This window comes from Dendrobates tinctorius, unplaced genomic scaffold (assembly GCF_039654945.1).
Source record: "Dendrobates tinctorius isolate UK_male_01 unplaced genomic scaffold, ASM3965494v1 ptg000097l, whole genome shotgun sequence".
In the NCBI taxonomy this organism is placed as follows: domain Eukaryota; kingdom Metazoa; phylum Chordata; class Amphibia; order Anura; family Dendrobatidae; genus Dendrobates; species Dendrobates tinctorius.
In genome coordinates this window covers 14,204,082-14,220,899 of record NW_027361765.1, presented here as the reverse complement: position 1 = coordinate 14,220,899, position 16,818 = coordinate 14,204,082, and the positions used below count along the sequence as shown (strand labels likewise).

Below are 16,818 nucleotides of genomic sequence, written 5' to 3'. Positions count from 1 at the left end.
GCATTTGGATGATCCAGAGGAGTTTTGGGAGAATGTCCTATGGTCTGATGAAACCAAACTGGAACTGTTTGGTAGAAACACAACTTGTCGTGTTTGGAGGAAAAAGAATACTGAGTTGCATCCATCAAACACCATACCTACTGTAAAGCATGGTGGTGGAAACATCATGCTTTGGGGCTGTTTCTCTGCAAAGGGGCCAGGACGACTGATCCGGGTACATGAAAGAATGAATGGGGCCATGTATCGTGAGATTTTGAGTGCAAACCTCCTTCCATCAGCAAGGGCATTGAAGATGAAACGTGGCTGGGTCTTTCAACATGACAATGATCCAAAGCACACCGCCAGGGCAACGAAGGAGTGGCTTCGTAAGAAGCATTTCAAGGTCCTGGAGTGGCCTAGCCAGTCTCCAGATCTCAACCCTATAGAAAACCTTTGGAGGGAGTTGAAAGTCCGTGTTGCCAAGCGAAAAGCCAAAAACATCACTGCTCTAGAGGAGATCTGCATGGAGGAATGGGCCAACATACCAACAACAGTGTGTGGCAACCTTGTGAAGACTTACAGAAAACGTTTGACCTCTGTCATTGCCAACAAAGGATATATCACAAAGTATTGAGATGAAATTTTGTTTCTGACCAAATACTTATTTTCCACCATAATATGCAAATAAAATGAAAAAAAACAGACAATGTGATTTTCTGGATTTTTTTTTCTCAGTTTGTCTCCCATAGTTGAGGTCTACCTATGATGTAAATTACAGACGCCTCTCATCTTTTTAAGTGGTGGAACTTGCACTATTGCTGACTGACTAAATACTTTTTTTCCCCACTGTATACAACAATCATACAACATACATACATACATACATGCTACATATATACAACATACATATATACTACATACATGCTATATATACTACATTCATACTACATACATGTACATGCTTCATATATACTACATTCATACAACATATATACTACATACAACATACATACATAGTACATACATACTACATACATACTACATATATACTACATTCATACAACATACATATATACTACATACATACCTACATACATACATACATACATACATACATACATACAACATACATACTGCATACAATACATACATAGACATACAGTACATATAACACAGAGTACATACTCATCATTACTTGTCTCTTTGATCCCCGAAGCCTGTATGTATGTATGTAGTATGTAGTATGTATGTATGTAGTATGTATGTAGTATGTTTGTTTTTTTTACATTCAACACATTAGCCGGATGATGGGACTACTACTGTCCCATCATTGGCTAATGTGTCAATCACTGTCAGTGTAGCAGGCATCGCCCGATGGGACTTGTAGTCCCATCGGACGATGCCTGCACACACACAAGACCCCCGGCAGGCCCGCACAGACCACCGGCAGCCAGCACAAGCCCCCCGGCAGGCCCGTACAGACCCCCGGCAGCCCGCACAGACCCCCGGCAGGCCCGCACAGACCACCGGCAGCAGGCACAGGCACCCGGCAGTTGGCACAGACCCCCGAGAGGCCCGTACAGACCACCGGCTGTCAGCACAGACCGCGCATCATGATGACGTCATTTCAGCAGCCAATCACAGCCATGCCAATAGTTAACATGCCTAACAGGATGTGCTCACACTTCTGAGGATTCCCATTGGCTGAATCAAATCGAGCAGGCTGATAGCTTTATGGGAACTTTCGATTCCGGTATCCGATACGAAAAAAGTATCGGAAGTCAGTATCGGAGTTCCGATACAGCTAATATCGGCCGATACCCGATACTTGCGGTATCGGAAAGCTCAACACTAGTGGACACACCTTGATTTAACATGTCCCTTTTGTCACATTATTTTCAGGGGTACCATCATTTCTGTCCAGGCCTAATTCATGAGTTTTATTTTTTTTAAATCTGTGGAAGCATGGTTGAAAAGCAATGTCTGACTTTCATTTGTTCATTTTCATAGATTTTTTTATTTATTATTCCTTTTGTCAAATTCAAGTTATTTCTGTCACCATTGTGGGTTTTTCTGTCATTAAACGAGGGGTGCCAACAATTTTGACCACGTGTGTATATTACTTATTTCAGTCGGTCCATGATACTGTAATTGTTTTTGGGAAGCAGAATATTTTTGCTGCGAAATTCTTTAAAATTTCATGTTGATAGCATAAAGACAGCATGAAGAAGCAATGGCTTTTAACAAAACAATCCACATTGTTCTCTTTTTTGAGATGAGCAATGAGGTTTGTTCTCTGAAAAGTGAAGAAGCAATGGCTTTAAACAAGTTTTTCAAGCATTATCCTTTTGTTTAGGATCAGCAACAGGTTTATTTCTGGAAAGTAAAAAAGCAATAGATTTTTAACAAGCTGTCAAAAAATGATTCCTTTATTTGGGTGCAGGGTCAGGGCTGTCTATTAGCAGTGTGAACATATAAATCCCTTAAAACGAATTATTTATTTTATACATTAAAAAACACCTATCCCAGTGAAAAATGGCCAATGCCAAAAATAACCAGACCTACACTGGGATGCTACATAGCCCTACTTTAAGGCTCACTGATACCTTCCTAGCCGTGGAGGTTGGCACCCTAAAAACGAGAATTGGCGCCCCCACTCAACTTGGACTGTCCCTCACTCCCCTACCAGTCCCTATTCAGACAGGAGGGAAAACAATAATCCGATAGTGCAGAAATGAAACTTCAGAATGCCCTAAGCTCGAGCAAAACCTCAAACAATTGATGTTGTCCTGATAAAACCCCCACACAGGGGTATATTAACCAATAAATTGCTTGTCATATGTAGGTATGCCCTTCTGATATTATAGCAATGAACATTAAAGTTGCCTTAGGCTACAGTAGGACCCCAGGATACTATTAAAGATAAAAAATCTAATACCTCCACATCATGATCATATGTGACAGACTAATATGTCCGACAGACAGATAATACAATCTAACCCCTCTCAAGGGTATATTCTGAATCATAGTATAATAAACAAAGTCACTTATCATGTGCAGGTCAACCCCGACGCGTTTCCCCGCCTGTAGCGGTTCATCAGGAGGATCAATCAATAAACGTCATATCCATATATGATACCCAGATGATGCATGATGGCACCGGTGGTCAGGAATGGGTGGATTTAAATAACCCCCATGATGCAAAGCCACAAGTCAGCCCCACCCATTATCAGGTGGGCAAATCACGTATGAGAAGGTAGTGATAGCCCCAATACATCCATATGATACCGTAGATAGTAACCGCCCTCAGCGTCAGCATCTCACGTCATCACAACCGCCTCAGATACATAGCGGGTGGATAGAGCCCCGAAGTGCGCTCCACATTGGAGCGCATCCAAGATGGCGCCAGCGTCCCACGTCATCAAAACCGCCTCATATACATAGCGGGTGAATCATAGAATCATAGAATTGTAGAGTTGGAAGGGACCTCCTGGGCCATCTGGTCCAACCCCCTGCTCAAAGCAGGATTCCCTAAATCATCCCAGTCAGATGTCTGTCCAGCCTCTGTTTGAAGACTTCCATTGAAGGAGAACTCACCACTTCTCGTGGCAGCCTGTTCCACTCATTGATCACTCTAACTGTCAAAAAGTTTTTTCTAATATCTAATCTGTGTCTCCTCCCATTCAGTTTCATCCCATTGCTTCTAGTCTTTCCTTGTGCAAATGAGAATAAAGTTGATCCTTCTACAATGTGACAGCCCTTTAGATATTTGTAGACAGCTATTAAGTCTCCTCTCAGTCTTCTCTTTTGCAAACTAAACATTCCCAAATCCTGCAACCTTTCCTCATAAGACAGGGTTTGCAGACCGGTCACCATTCTGGTCGCTCTTTTCTGAACTTGCTCCAGTTTGTTGATGTCTTTTTTAAAATGTGGTGCCCAAAACTGGACACAATATTCCAGATGAGGTCTGACCAAAGAGGAGTACAGGGCAATAATGACTTCACGTGATCTAGACTGTATGCTTCTGTTAATACATCCTAGAATTGCATTTGCCTTTTTTGCTGCTGCATCACACTGTTGACTCATATTCAGTCTGTGATCTATTAGTATACCCAAGTCTTTTTCACATGTGCTGTCGCTTAGCCCTATTCCTCCCATTCTGTATATGCTTTTTTCATTTTTATTGCCCAGATGTAGTACTTTGCATTTCTCCCTGTTAAAAACCATTCTGTTAGTTGCTGCCCACTTCTCCAGTTTATTTAAATCTTTTTGAATCCTCTCTCTCTCTTCTCTAGTATTAGCTATCCCTCCTAGCTTTGTGTCATCAGCAAATTTAATCAGTTTACCCTCAATTCCTTCATCTAAATCGTTGATAAAGATGTTGAACAATACAGGGCCCAGGACAGAGCCCTGTGGTACCCCACTTGAGACATTCTTCCAACTGGATGTGCAGCCATTTACGACCACTCTTTGGGTCCGATCACTAAGCCAGTTATGAATCCACCTAACAGTTGCCTTGTCCATTCCATACTTAGTCATTTTTTCAATAAGGATTGTATGAGAGACTTTGTCAAATGCTTTGCTGAAGTCAAGATATACTATATCTACAGCATTTCCTTGATCCCACATCAGCTCCCACATTTTGGATGCACCCAAACCGGAAGTCCCGGCGCCATCTGGGGCTCTATCCACCCGCTATGTATCTGAGGCGGTTTTGATGACGTGGGACGCTGGCGCCATCTTGGATGCGCTCCATTGTGGAGCACATGTCGGGGCTCTATCCACCCGCTATGTATCTGAGGCGGTTGTGATGACGTGAGATGCTGACGCTGAGGGCGGCTACTATCTACGGTATCATGTGGATGTATTGGGGCTATCATTACCTTCTCATACGTGATTTGCCCACCTGATAATGGGTGGGGTTGACTTGTGGCTTTGCATCATGGGGGTTATTTAAATCCACCCATTCCTGACCATCATGCATCATCTGGGTATCATATATGGATATGACGTTTATTGATTGATCCACCTGATGAACCGCTACAGGCGGGGAAACGCGTCAGGGTTGACCTGCACATGATAAGTGACTTTGTTTATTATACTATGATTCAGAATATACCCTTGAGAGGGGTTAGTTTGTATTATCTGTCTGTCGGACATATTAGTCTGTCACATATGATCATGACGTGGAGGTATTAGATTTTTTATCTTTAATAGTATCCTGGGATCCTATTGTAGCCTAAGGCAACTTTAATGTTCATTGCTATAATATCAGAAGGGCATACCTACATATGACAAGCAATTTATTGGTTAATATACCCCTGTGTGGGGGTTTTATCAGGACAACATCAATTGTTTGAGGTTTTGCTCGAGCTTAGTGCAGAAATGAAACTTCAGAATGCCCTATCGGATTATTGTTTTCCCTCCTGTCTGAATAGGGACTGGTAGGGGAGTGAGGGACAGTCCACGTTGAGTGGGGGCGCCAATTCTCGTTTTTAGGGTGCCAACCTCCACGGCTAGGAAGGTATCAGTGAGCCTTAAAGTAGGGCTATGTAGCATCCCAGTGTAGGTCTGGTTATTTTTGGCATTGGCCATTTTTCACTGGGATAGGTGTTTTTTAATATATAAAATAAATAATTCGTTTTAAGGGATTTATATGTTCGCTCTATTTCTGATTCCTATGAGATATATATTTCATACGTTCGACCACTGTCTATTAGCAGTGACAATGGTAGAAAGAGCACAGTAAGCAACAAATTTACAGGCAGGAGATAATGTGTATGGCATCAACAACGGCAGCAGTAGAACATAATGTTTATGCAGGTAGATGCTGTATCCGATCTAATCATTGGGATTAGCTATAGGTGAATAAAAATCCTCACTAACAAAAAACTGCTTTCATATGACAGTCACCTGCTATGCTGAATACCATCTGACAGTACACTGGAGACTGGACAAGACAGTATATCCATGACAGACAAGGCCAGTTTTGGCTACCAGTCCAATCTGCTGAACCTTAAGTCTATAGGTTCAGGGCTCATGATATCTGGCACAGTCCAGGTGTAACTGAACATGCTTTTTAGGCAGCATGCATCTTTTTGCTGATGTTCCTCAATTTGGGCAGGGAATAACAAATCATTTGGTACATTATGTCATATATCCCGTAATCACTGCTGTTGCTTTAGCTAATTGTTGTAACCATAACTCTGACAAAGGTGGAGGAACGTTGACTTTATGGGGATTGGAGAGTAGTGTCTTGTTCAGACATGGAGTCGGTAGGTGTCTGGTCAGTGAAAGCTTTGCTGGGAATAGAACACAGTTAATCCTGGTAATATGCCAATTTTGCTCCCTTTTAGAAGCCAGAAAAAAATCCCTCATTTTGCTTTTATATTAGGGGTTTACGCTAACAAATACTCATCTTTTTGCTTGATTCTATGGATATGCTTGTCAACCCACAAGTGATTGAGAATGCAGCTTGCCATGCCCATCACCATGATTGAGGTCCTTGTTGGTTCACTTTCTGCAACACGCTCAACAGTTAGTCAATACAGCCAATGTGTTAGGCATGGCGGAAGGCACTAAATAAAAAATATAAATAAAGTGCGTTCGCCACTCGGGGTCCACCGTGCAGTAGATGTTAAAACCACTGCTAGGTGAAGGCAGAGGAATGTGGCGGTAGTGTGCACAGGGTTAGATATCACCCAGGTGCACTTAAGCAATCTCTGTTGAATTCACAGAGCTGCTATTACAAATGATAAATGTAACAACGCTGAGCCTGTTAGAGACACAGGGACTCGGCGGCACACAAGCGGTAAGTGGTCACCGGAGTAGTTATAAATGACAGTACTACATCTGTCTAGACCTACCGTAAATACTTGTGTGAACAGCGTTGCAACCGCGAACGCACACTAAAACTGCTACAGCAGAGCGGCGTGGAGAATGCCGCAGGGTAAAACCGCAGTAAACGCAGGCGCAATGTAGATACTAGCAGGTGTGCTTGTGGAGCAATGGCGCACTGGCGCTGGCGCTAGTACTGGCTATAACTCATTTCCTCACACAATCATTATATCATAGGAATGGGGTTTCAAATGAGTCATTCACCAGATCATGCATCCATCTACATACACACAGCAGCAAGTATGACTATACTAGTGCATAGCGGAACAGCCATGCGAACTTTTTATAGCAAATGGGACCTTCCGGAAGTCTCCAGAACTCTGAGCTGAACCAATGGGATTAGGAGCAGGATCTGAGCACCTGACTCCCAAACACCATAGAGAGCTCGTTTCACGAGCATGCTCAGAAGACGGAAAGAAGGACTTAGCCTCCAGAGAGAGTTGCTGCAAGGCAATCTGCTCTTTAATATCTTCTGCAGTAGACAATGAGCAGGAGACTGCAGAATGTGAGGGTCTAGATTCCTGCATAGAAAGGGCAGAAATCTGACTCCTAACATTACACCCCCTCCTATTGCCCCCTCCTCCCTGAGCCTTCTGACCCACCAACCTGTGCCCAACTGTGGCATAGGCCTCAGACTCGTCTGAAGATGAGCCTGGTGTCCTGGTAGGTGACAGACAACCGGGACACACGGAAGGCATTAGGGGAGGCAAGATCACCAGGTTTCAAAAGGGACACCCGGGAGACGATGGGAGCAGGAGTTACAGTGGAACGCCGCCGTGTGACGGCAGCCGTCGCCACACTCCATCTGGGAAGGCTATCCCTAGCACATGAGGTGCATGCCCGAATAAATTTTTTTACATCCCGAGCCCTGTGCGGCCACCAATACGAACCAGTCAGAAGTTTCGTGGTCTGCATATAGCCACGATGGCCGTCCGCACCGGACTTGTGTGCCCAGGCGAAAATCTTAGGCCTAAGGTGAGAAGGAACAGAGGTCTCGCCGACCAACACAGATTCTGACCATTGCGGAACGCTGTCATCCTGAGAAGCAGGGTGTAGATGGTGACAACCGCAAATGGAATCTTTAGCCGGGTGTGTCTCAAAAATGGCACGAGACACCTCCATGGGCTCTGGGGATAGCACCTCTGGCTCGGGCAGCTCTAGAGGCTCGAAAAAATTGGGAGCCAGAGTAACTCTCCATTTGGAGTGAGCACGCTCCATACCGCGCTCTGAAAAACGGAGGTCAATACGGGTAGAAATGGAAATTAACTCCTCCAAACTGGCAGGAATCTCTCTAGTAGAGAGAGCATCCTTTACGTGCTTGGCTAAACATCTCCAAAAAACAGGGATAAGAGCCTTATCGGACCACTCCAGCTCGGACGCCAGTGTCCGAAAACAGACGGCGTACTAGCTAACCGAGAGGGATCCCTGGGTTGGAGCAAGCAGCTGCAGAGAGGTGTCATGCGTGACCCGCGGACTGAGGAAGACCTGCTTGATGGCTGTTAGCAGATGAGCTGTGGTCCGAATCTTGGGGTCACCACGCTCCCATAAAGGTGTAGCCCATTCCAACACCTTGCCAGACAGTAGGGAAACCATGAATGCCACCTTGGCCCATTCCGTAGGGAACTGCTCAGCCAGCAGCTCCAGCTGGATTGAGCACTGGCTGATGAAACCCCTACAGGAGGCACCATCACCGGAAAATTTATCGGGCAACGGGAGGCAGGTAACTGTTGGCGCGAGGGAGGACATGGACATGCGACCAACCGCATCTGTGAGTGCATTTACAGTAGCTTCAGTGGACTGCGCAGCAGAGAGTGCCCTCTCATTAGTGGCCATGCTACCCTCTAGCTGGCGAATGCACTGTAGGAGTTGCTGCTGTTCTGCCATCACTAGCCAGACCCTGGCTCTAGTATAATGTTAGGAGTGGCGGAAGGCACTAAATAAAAAAATAAATAAAGTGCATTCCCCACTCTGGGTCCACCGTGCAGTAGATGTTAAAACCGCAGCTAGGTGAAGGCAGAGCAATCTGGCGGTAGTGTGAACAGGGTTAGATATCACCCAGGTGCACTTAAGCAATCTCTGTTGAATTCACAGAGCTGCTATTACAAATGATAAATGTAACAATGCTGAGCCTGTTAGAGACACAGGGACTCAGCAGCACACAAGTGGTAAGTGGTCACCGGAGTAGTTATAAATGACGGCACTGCATCTGTCTAGACCTACCGTAAATACTTGTGTGAACAGCGTTGCAACCGCGAACGCACACTAAAGCTGCTACAGCAGCGCGGTGTGGAGAATGCTGCAGGGTAACACCGCAGTAAATGCAGGCGCGATGTAGACACTAGCAGGTGTGCTTGTGGAGCAATGGCGCGCTGGCGCTAATACTGGCTATAACTCATTCCCTCACACAATCGTAATATCATAGGAATGGGGTTTCAAATGAGTCATTCACCAGATCATGCATCCATCAACATACACACAGCAGCAAGTATGACTATACGGAATAGCCATGCACACTTTTTATAGCAAACGGGACCTTCCGGAAGTCTCCAGGACTCTGAGATGAACCAATGGGATTAGGAGCAGGACCTGAGCACCTGACTCCCGAACACCAATGAGAGCTCGTTTCACGAGCATGCTCAGAAGATGGAAAGAAGGACTTAGCCTCCGGAGAGAGTTGCTGCAAGGCAATCTGCTCTGCAATATCTTCTGCAGTAGACAATGAGCAGGAGACTGCAGAATGTGAGGGTCTAGATTCCTGCATAGTAAGGGCAGAAATCTGACTCCTAACACAATGTTGTCATGGTTTTAATCAATTTCACACTGACTGTAAGCCTTGCTCCCTACCTGTACCTCGGATAACGCAGTATCCACCACCAAATCCACCTGCTGCGTGTGGTTTTGTCTCTGAGCGTTCTCAACAGCTATGAACAGATGACATTGTTGATACCATAGTTGTCCTTACTGAACTTATTTTAGCCTTGTCAAAGGTCCTAAGTAAGCAACATGCATCTTTCCTCAGCTACTAATTACATATTTCAAGGTAACTCAAGACACTATATGAACGGTCGTAACAATAGTTGAATAAGCTACTACAATACCCTTTACATGGGATAAGCAACATAACTTATCAGAACAACTATACTACATTTCTAAATGGAGATATTTGCTAATATTATTATTATTACATCTACTACATATTGGGATAGGATCTTAGAGATGGAAATAAATACCCCTTTAACTCCTTAGACAGGTTGCACTTCAGTAGCTTCTATCAAGTTAGTCTCGGGTGCCCATGACTTTTTGGCCCCTCCAATAGTTGTTCTATGAACTCCTCAAGGTAGGCAATAACTACTACATGCAGGGAGCATCTCTCATGCCCTGGCATTGTAGAGACACCCTGGCTTATTGATCTAGCCATCACAATTTGGCCCTTGTAAACTTCACTCAAATCCGTATGCTTGTCCATTTTTCTCACTTCAATCATACCAAATGTAAGAGATGACTGTCCCTTTCCTGTCTAATATATCCCATTTCCTGACAGGTGGTATTATCACAGGATAATCCATGTTATTCCCTTCACCTGTCAGTGGTTTAATGTTATGACTCATCGATGTACAGTACATTGGGATTGATTCTTATAGCGTAGAACTAGAAACTAAAATGACTATTTGCACTTTGGTATTAGGGGCAGAAACATATTGAAATACTTTATTTATTTTTTCTTTGCATATTTAAAAATAAAAATAGAATATTTAGTGCACAAACTAGCTATAAAACTAGCCATATTTGCTTGGAACTTTGTGTGTGCTTTGCTGCGAGCACCAAATTGGGGTAAAACCAGGGTGGGCAAATATAGGTTAGTATCTTCGTTTTACTTTTACTTTATCATGTAAAAAAAAAAAAGAAAATATTTTTGACACTGTAGAATTTTGCGAATTAAGTGAAAAATGGTAAAATTGGAACTACTTACAAATCACATGTCGTACGCTGCCTTATGATTTGCTTCCAGATGGATTATACAGTACAGCAGCGTGCATGACTGATCCAGAATACATTTATTTAAAACGTGCGCTGAATACTCCTAATCTACTAAATACTCACTTGGGAGAGTTTGATTTATTAATTATTTATGCTTTGCATCTTGATGGTTGATTATGCTTTTTATCCACTCAGACATTTTAGTCTTGATATCATGTTTCAATCTGTTCGGCTGTTTACCTTTTCCTTCTCTCTTTTCAGCTCCTTGCTCGTACCCGCATATGACGGCTTCAGCCTGCCTGGAGTCAGGAAACCACTTTTTCTTGGGGAGACCAAAAGACAAGAAAGGCAGTCATCGAATCAAACCCAAGGCCCTAAAAAATCTCTCGAAAGAGAGACCCAACTCCCTGGTGGACCTGAAAACGTACAAAGACACAAAGATTTTAGTGGCTAAATTCCTGGAACATTCCAATTGTCACCTGTCTCAAGAAGTACAGCATGTGGTAAATAGTATTAAGACTGTTATTAAATCAGATGAGCGACATATGGAGGAAGCCATCTTTAGTGCCAACATTATAGACCAGGTAAACTAATATAGCACAGCTAGTAATACTAGCATAAAGACTGACAAACTATACATAAACGAAAGAAAAATCAGTGAGTTGTCTTCAGAACCAAGACAGTTATTTATGTCATCCATTCACAAAAAACATCCTGTGATTTTCTAGATTATACGTAGAGTGTTAGAGCTTGGGCCAACTTCATAGAATGGTAGTGCAGATCAGTAGTTTTCAATGATCTTGGTCAATCAAAGTAACATTTGGATAATTTGGGGCAACTTTATTACTATGGAGGGCTGGTATATGGAGGCTTCAATTATATTAATTTGGTTTTTAGATGTAATTTTTCATTTTGGAGTCCTTTCTAAAGCTGTAAGGAATATTTATTTGACTCTGCAGTTTGCTAAGCAGCAGCTGTCCATGCTGTTGTGACAAACTAATTTTTGACTAAAGTCATATGACCATTTTTCTTTCATCTGAGAAAATCTGTTCAATTATGCTAATTACACTCTAATTGCACTCTGATCAGAGTGTGATCAGAGTGGCATCCAATTTTCTTCGATGATGAAAATAATAGTAAATTAATTCTCCATCTTCATCCAAGTGCAGTCCAATTTCTACCACAATTGCCGGGTGTGATCCAAATCAGGTACATCTCATGCATGATGCAATGTTTTTCCTCGCACTGAGTTGGTACAAGGAATAAATCAAACATATGCATGGCCCTATAGAATAAAATAGGATCAAGTGCTATCCATCAAGATGAGAGATTGCACTTGTCCAATTTTTACAGTTGTGTGCATGAGCTCTTTGATGATCTGTCCTAAGTACAGTGGGTATGGAAAGTATTCAGCCCCCTTTAAATTTTTCACTCATTGTTTCATTGCAGCCATTTGGTAAATTCAAAAAAGTTCATTCTTTTCTCATTAATGTACACTCTGCACCCCATCTTGACTGAAAAAACAGTAAAATGTAGGAATTTTTGCAAATTTATTAAAAAAGAAAAACTGAAATATCACTTGGTCATAACTATTCAGACCCTTTGCTCAGTATTAAGTAGAAGCACCCTTTTGAGCTAGTACAGACATGAGTCTTCTTGGGAATAATGCAACAAGTTATTCACACCTGGATTTGGGGATCCTCTGCCATTCTTCCTTGTAGATCCTCTTCATTTCCATCATGTTGGATAGTGAACGCTGGAGGACAGCCATTTTCAGGTCTCTCAAGAGATGCTCAATTAGCTTTAGGTCAGAGCTCTGGCTGGGACAGTCAATAATGATCACAGAGTTGTGCTGAAGTAATAAATGTTAGGGTTTGTGCAAATGTTCTCTTTTAAAACTGTTCAAACCTGACAAATTTTCTGGGATGTATGCACTTCAGGACATCTGTTGCCCTCAAGCATCTTTTTTTTACATCATTCTGTCAATGCCTAAGCACTTTTGCAATATCTTTGGCCTCCAGCATCTATTTTTTAGTGTATGGTCTTAAATAGTGAGAGCTTTGCATCTTTGGAAATCTGAAGTGGTTAAATGAGACTCACAAGACTAAACTTTGTATACTTGCCTGAAAAAGATGTTGTGTGCATGCGCCCTTAGGATGTTGAGAAAATACTAGACATTTGACACAGTCTTCGATTACTTATTAAGATAAGGAACTGGTGATTCAGAGCAGTTTTTGCAGACATTTTCTTTTACCAAAGTTACTGGATCCAGGGAAATGAGTAGATATACTTGTAGACTTTGTCTCATCATTTTTTTTAAATCCCACTTTTTTGCTAAAGAGAAGACATGAAAAAACTTTACCAAAATGTTATGAAGTCGTTAATAATTTCCTGATCCAAACATCGATACACACTTTGAAGAGCATTCAAATTTGACATGAATCATATCAGAAATATGTTTATACGGGTACAATCTGAGGAACTGTAAAACAGTTTCTAAAATATATAGTACATTAGAAAAAGATCTTCTGCTGTCCTTCAGCTTTCCCTTAGACACACTTAATGCCCATTGAAACTGGTCATGACTAGAGATGAGCAGATTGATTTGAGCTTCAAGTTTGTCAAATTTCCTAAAATTAGCAATATCACACTAATTCAAACATCTTGAGATTCAAGACGTGGTTTGCAGACAAAAAACTTGCCCAGCACCATTTCTGACACAAATGAGCATCAGAAAGAGAGCTAATGTCATTTTAAACTGTTGTGTAGGCCTCTCCATTAAGGCCCTGCAGCTATGACATCTTATGGACTGTCACACCTTGTATATGGGGGTCAGTACCTGGGTCATTACAGGTCACCAGATTCCATTAGAGCACAGTTTGTAAGGCAGAGTCTTTTTCCATCTCCAAAGTCACTGGGTAAGGCTCTCTCTACTGTAGGAGTGTAAGCTCTTATGGTAAGTGGGGATATTTCATAGAATCATAGAATGGTAGAGTTGGAAGGGACCTCCTGGGCCATCTGGTCCAATTCCCTGTTCAAAGCAGGATTCACTAAATCATCCCAGACAGATGTCTGTCCAGCCTCTGTTTGAAGACTTACATGGAAGAAGAACTCACCACCTCTCATGGCAGCCTGCTCCACTCATTGATCACCCTAACTGTTAAAAAGTTTTTTCCAATATCTAATCTGTGTCACCTCCCATTCAGGTTCATCCCATTGCTTCTAGCCTTTTCTTGTGCAAATGAGAATAAAGTTGATCCTTCTACAATGTGACAGCCCTTGAGGTATTTGTAGACAGCTATTAAGTCTCTCCTTAGTCTTCTTTTTTGCAAGCTAAACATTCCCAAATCCTGTAACTGTTCTCTCCTCTTCCCTACATGTATTTTAGCTATTACAAGCTCTCTAGTATTGATAGTCACACAAATTTATTCCCTGTAAATCAAATTTAGGGAAAAAGTTAGCAAAGTCGGTGAAGTCACATTTCAAAAGATTCATTCATCTCTAGCCAAAACCGATTTAACCCAATTATCTTTTATACTGCTCACATCACCCCTCTCCTTACACACACACATGCACACACACCATTGTTTATTGCAGTGCTGGAGACCTTTATGATATATTTACTAATCTTTAGCCCCATAAAAGGCAACACAAAGGAAAAGAAAGAACTGCAAGGCTAATATCTGAGATAGAATCACATCTATAATACATCTAAAATTAAACACCCAGGCGGTGTTAGTAGAGACAACACAAGATCACAAGAATTCAGAAAAATTGATAGCGATAAAAACATAAACCCTGCCATTTCAATCTCAAAGTGTAAAAGGAGGTAAATGACTGTATTACCGTAGTGTTCACTATCTTTTTGTTAGTTAGTGCTTTTATCCTTTCTTGGAGACTTATTTTCGGACCTCACAAGTTTGTGGAGTTGATTATTGACTTATGTCTCTTGGCTTTACTTTATTTGCTTTGTTGTTTCTCTTTGACAGCACACACGGGGTTTTGTAATTATTCACTGCCTTCTTGTACTGGAAATTGAAATGACAGGTGTACATTCTTGTCCAGCAGTTTTCCGTTGCTGTTTTGTCTGTTTTCTTGTAATCTCATGTTATTTCTATGCTCATTCAGATATCTGTGATTTTTCTCATAGGTTAAAAAAAAACAGTCCAAATGTCATTAGTGTTTTGCATCAAATTTTCATCAGTATTTGGTCAGTGTTTCAATTATTACCATCAATGTTTCATTATTACTTTTCACTGATGATAAAAACAATGAATACATTGTAAAGCTTCTTCTATGCATTGTAATGTTAATAACGGACAACACATGGACTGCTCGCTGATGCTATCCGTGTGCGGGTCCATGATTGCCACAGGCACAGACTTGTGTGGGTAATTTTGATACACAATTCCGATAAAAACGGATATTTTTCTGAATTTTTTTGCAAAAAAAAACTAACACGTGTGAACAGCATCATATATTTTAATGGGTACATATAAAATACGTTAGTAAAAAGCAAATGTTTGAATGAAGTCTAATACCATTTGCGTATTTCCTTTTAGATGTATTAATAAAGATGCATTTTCTTCTCAGATACGTGCCTTGCTTTTTTTTATTATATGCGTTTTTTGAAGTTTTTATCAAGAGAGAAGGAAGGTCCTGATTTCATTTCATTGATTTCAATCATCCAATATCTAATACAGACATTTTTTTCATTATCAGGTAATTACAAGCTCTCATCACAGTGTCACTATATCAAGAAAACGACTCCAAGAAGATCTTCACCTACGAAGTTGTGGTGCTCTCAGTTCTCCAGTGACATTTCTCCACAGGATACATCTAACACGAGAAATGGACCATGACAGACCACATAGTCTTATTGGAGTCTGCAGAGAAACCATCCTTTGACAAACATATTTGAAAGATTGCATGCAAAAACTGAGGACATTGAAATTCAATTCTTTCACCAACACCAACCAACAACATGGCATCTCCAATCTGGACATGGTCATGCATGGGACCGTCCACTCTTGTTCAGAGAGGTCCCTGAATGTATTATGTTCTGCACCAACAATGCAAGTTTAATTTCTACAAAAAAAATAAGTCTTTTTGGAACAGACATCTGAAGTTTAATCTATTTTTAATTTAAAATAGAGATTTGGATATTGCTGCCATGTAGCTTCATTAACTGTTTACCATTTTCCCAGCAGTTGCCATCTCCCGGGGAAGGGAGCCATTATCTGGTTCTGCAAACAACATGTAAAGTATATCCGATCTGTACCATCAATGAAAGGTAGCATTACATATGAAAGGAGAAAATCTTCTGCAGAAGAAAAATCTTGCAACCTCAGTGTTGTTATTACTTTCTGTACCTCAAAGTGTTTTCATAATGTGGTTTAATAAAAAAAAGTCGAACAACTTAAATTTCATTTCATATTTTTTCTAATTGTTGATGTCATTTCAACATATTTTGCATGTATGAATATTACAGAATGTAAGAAACTTTGTAACACAACTCATCAGAAAAATCTTCCTTCCCCACTTCTAAGCCACTTCTCCCCTCTACCTCCTGCAGTCCTGTATGCACAGGTCGGTACAAAATGACACTATATACAGCTGCTCATGTATGGCAATAAACCGTGACTCGGACATACAACCCAGGCATGATTGACAGTCTCAGTACTGCTCACAGCTTCTGCTCAGCTCAGACTGAACTACATACAGAACTTTTTTTCTATTCTAAAAAACGGACATCAAGCAGAACCCATATGGATCCCATAATAGTCAATGGAGCCCTTCTGCTTCCATTTGCATAGCTTTGGCCTTGAATTCCATTTGTTGCTTGCATTTTAGGAATGTGCTAACATGTGAGCAGAGCCTAACATGGTCACAGAATATGTATCTGTCCATGCTGAGAACGCTATCACTTTTTAATGACAGACATAGTACATTTCTTAAAGCAAC

General features: G+C 41.5%; 1 protein-coding gene across 2 annotated transcripts in view; it reads left to right on the top strand.

Moving 5' to 3' along the window:
• Window positions 1-16,272, top strand: part of ENTREP2 (endosomal transmembrane epsin interactor 2) — a 1,465,465-nt gene extending 1,449,193 nt beyond the window's left edge. Inside the window, exons 10-11 of one of the 2 annotated variants that reach the window (XM_073586920.1) lie at window positions 11,116-11,357; window positions 15,577-16,272. In XM_073586920.1, coding sequence (XP_073443021.1) covers window positions 11,116-11,357; window positions 15,577-15,762 — 428 coding nt within the window. In that variant the 3' untranslated portion in view covers window positions 15,763-16,272. Of the gene's footprint in view, window positions 1-11,115; window positions 11,439-15,576 lie in introns of both variants that reach the window. The other variant, XM_073586919.1, reaches the window with a different exon arrangement.
• The last annotated feature ends 546 nt before the right edge of the window (window positions 16,273-16,818 follow it).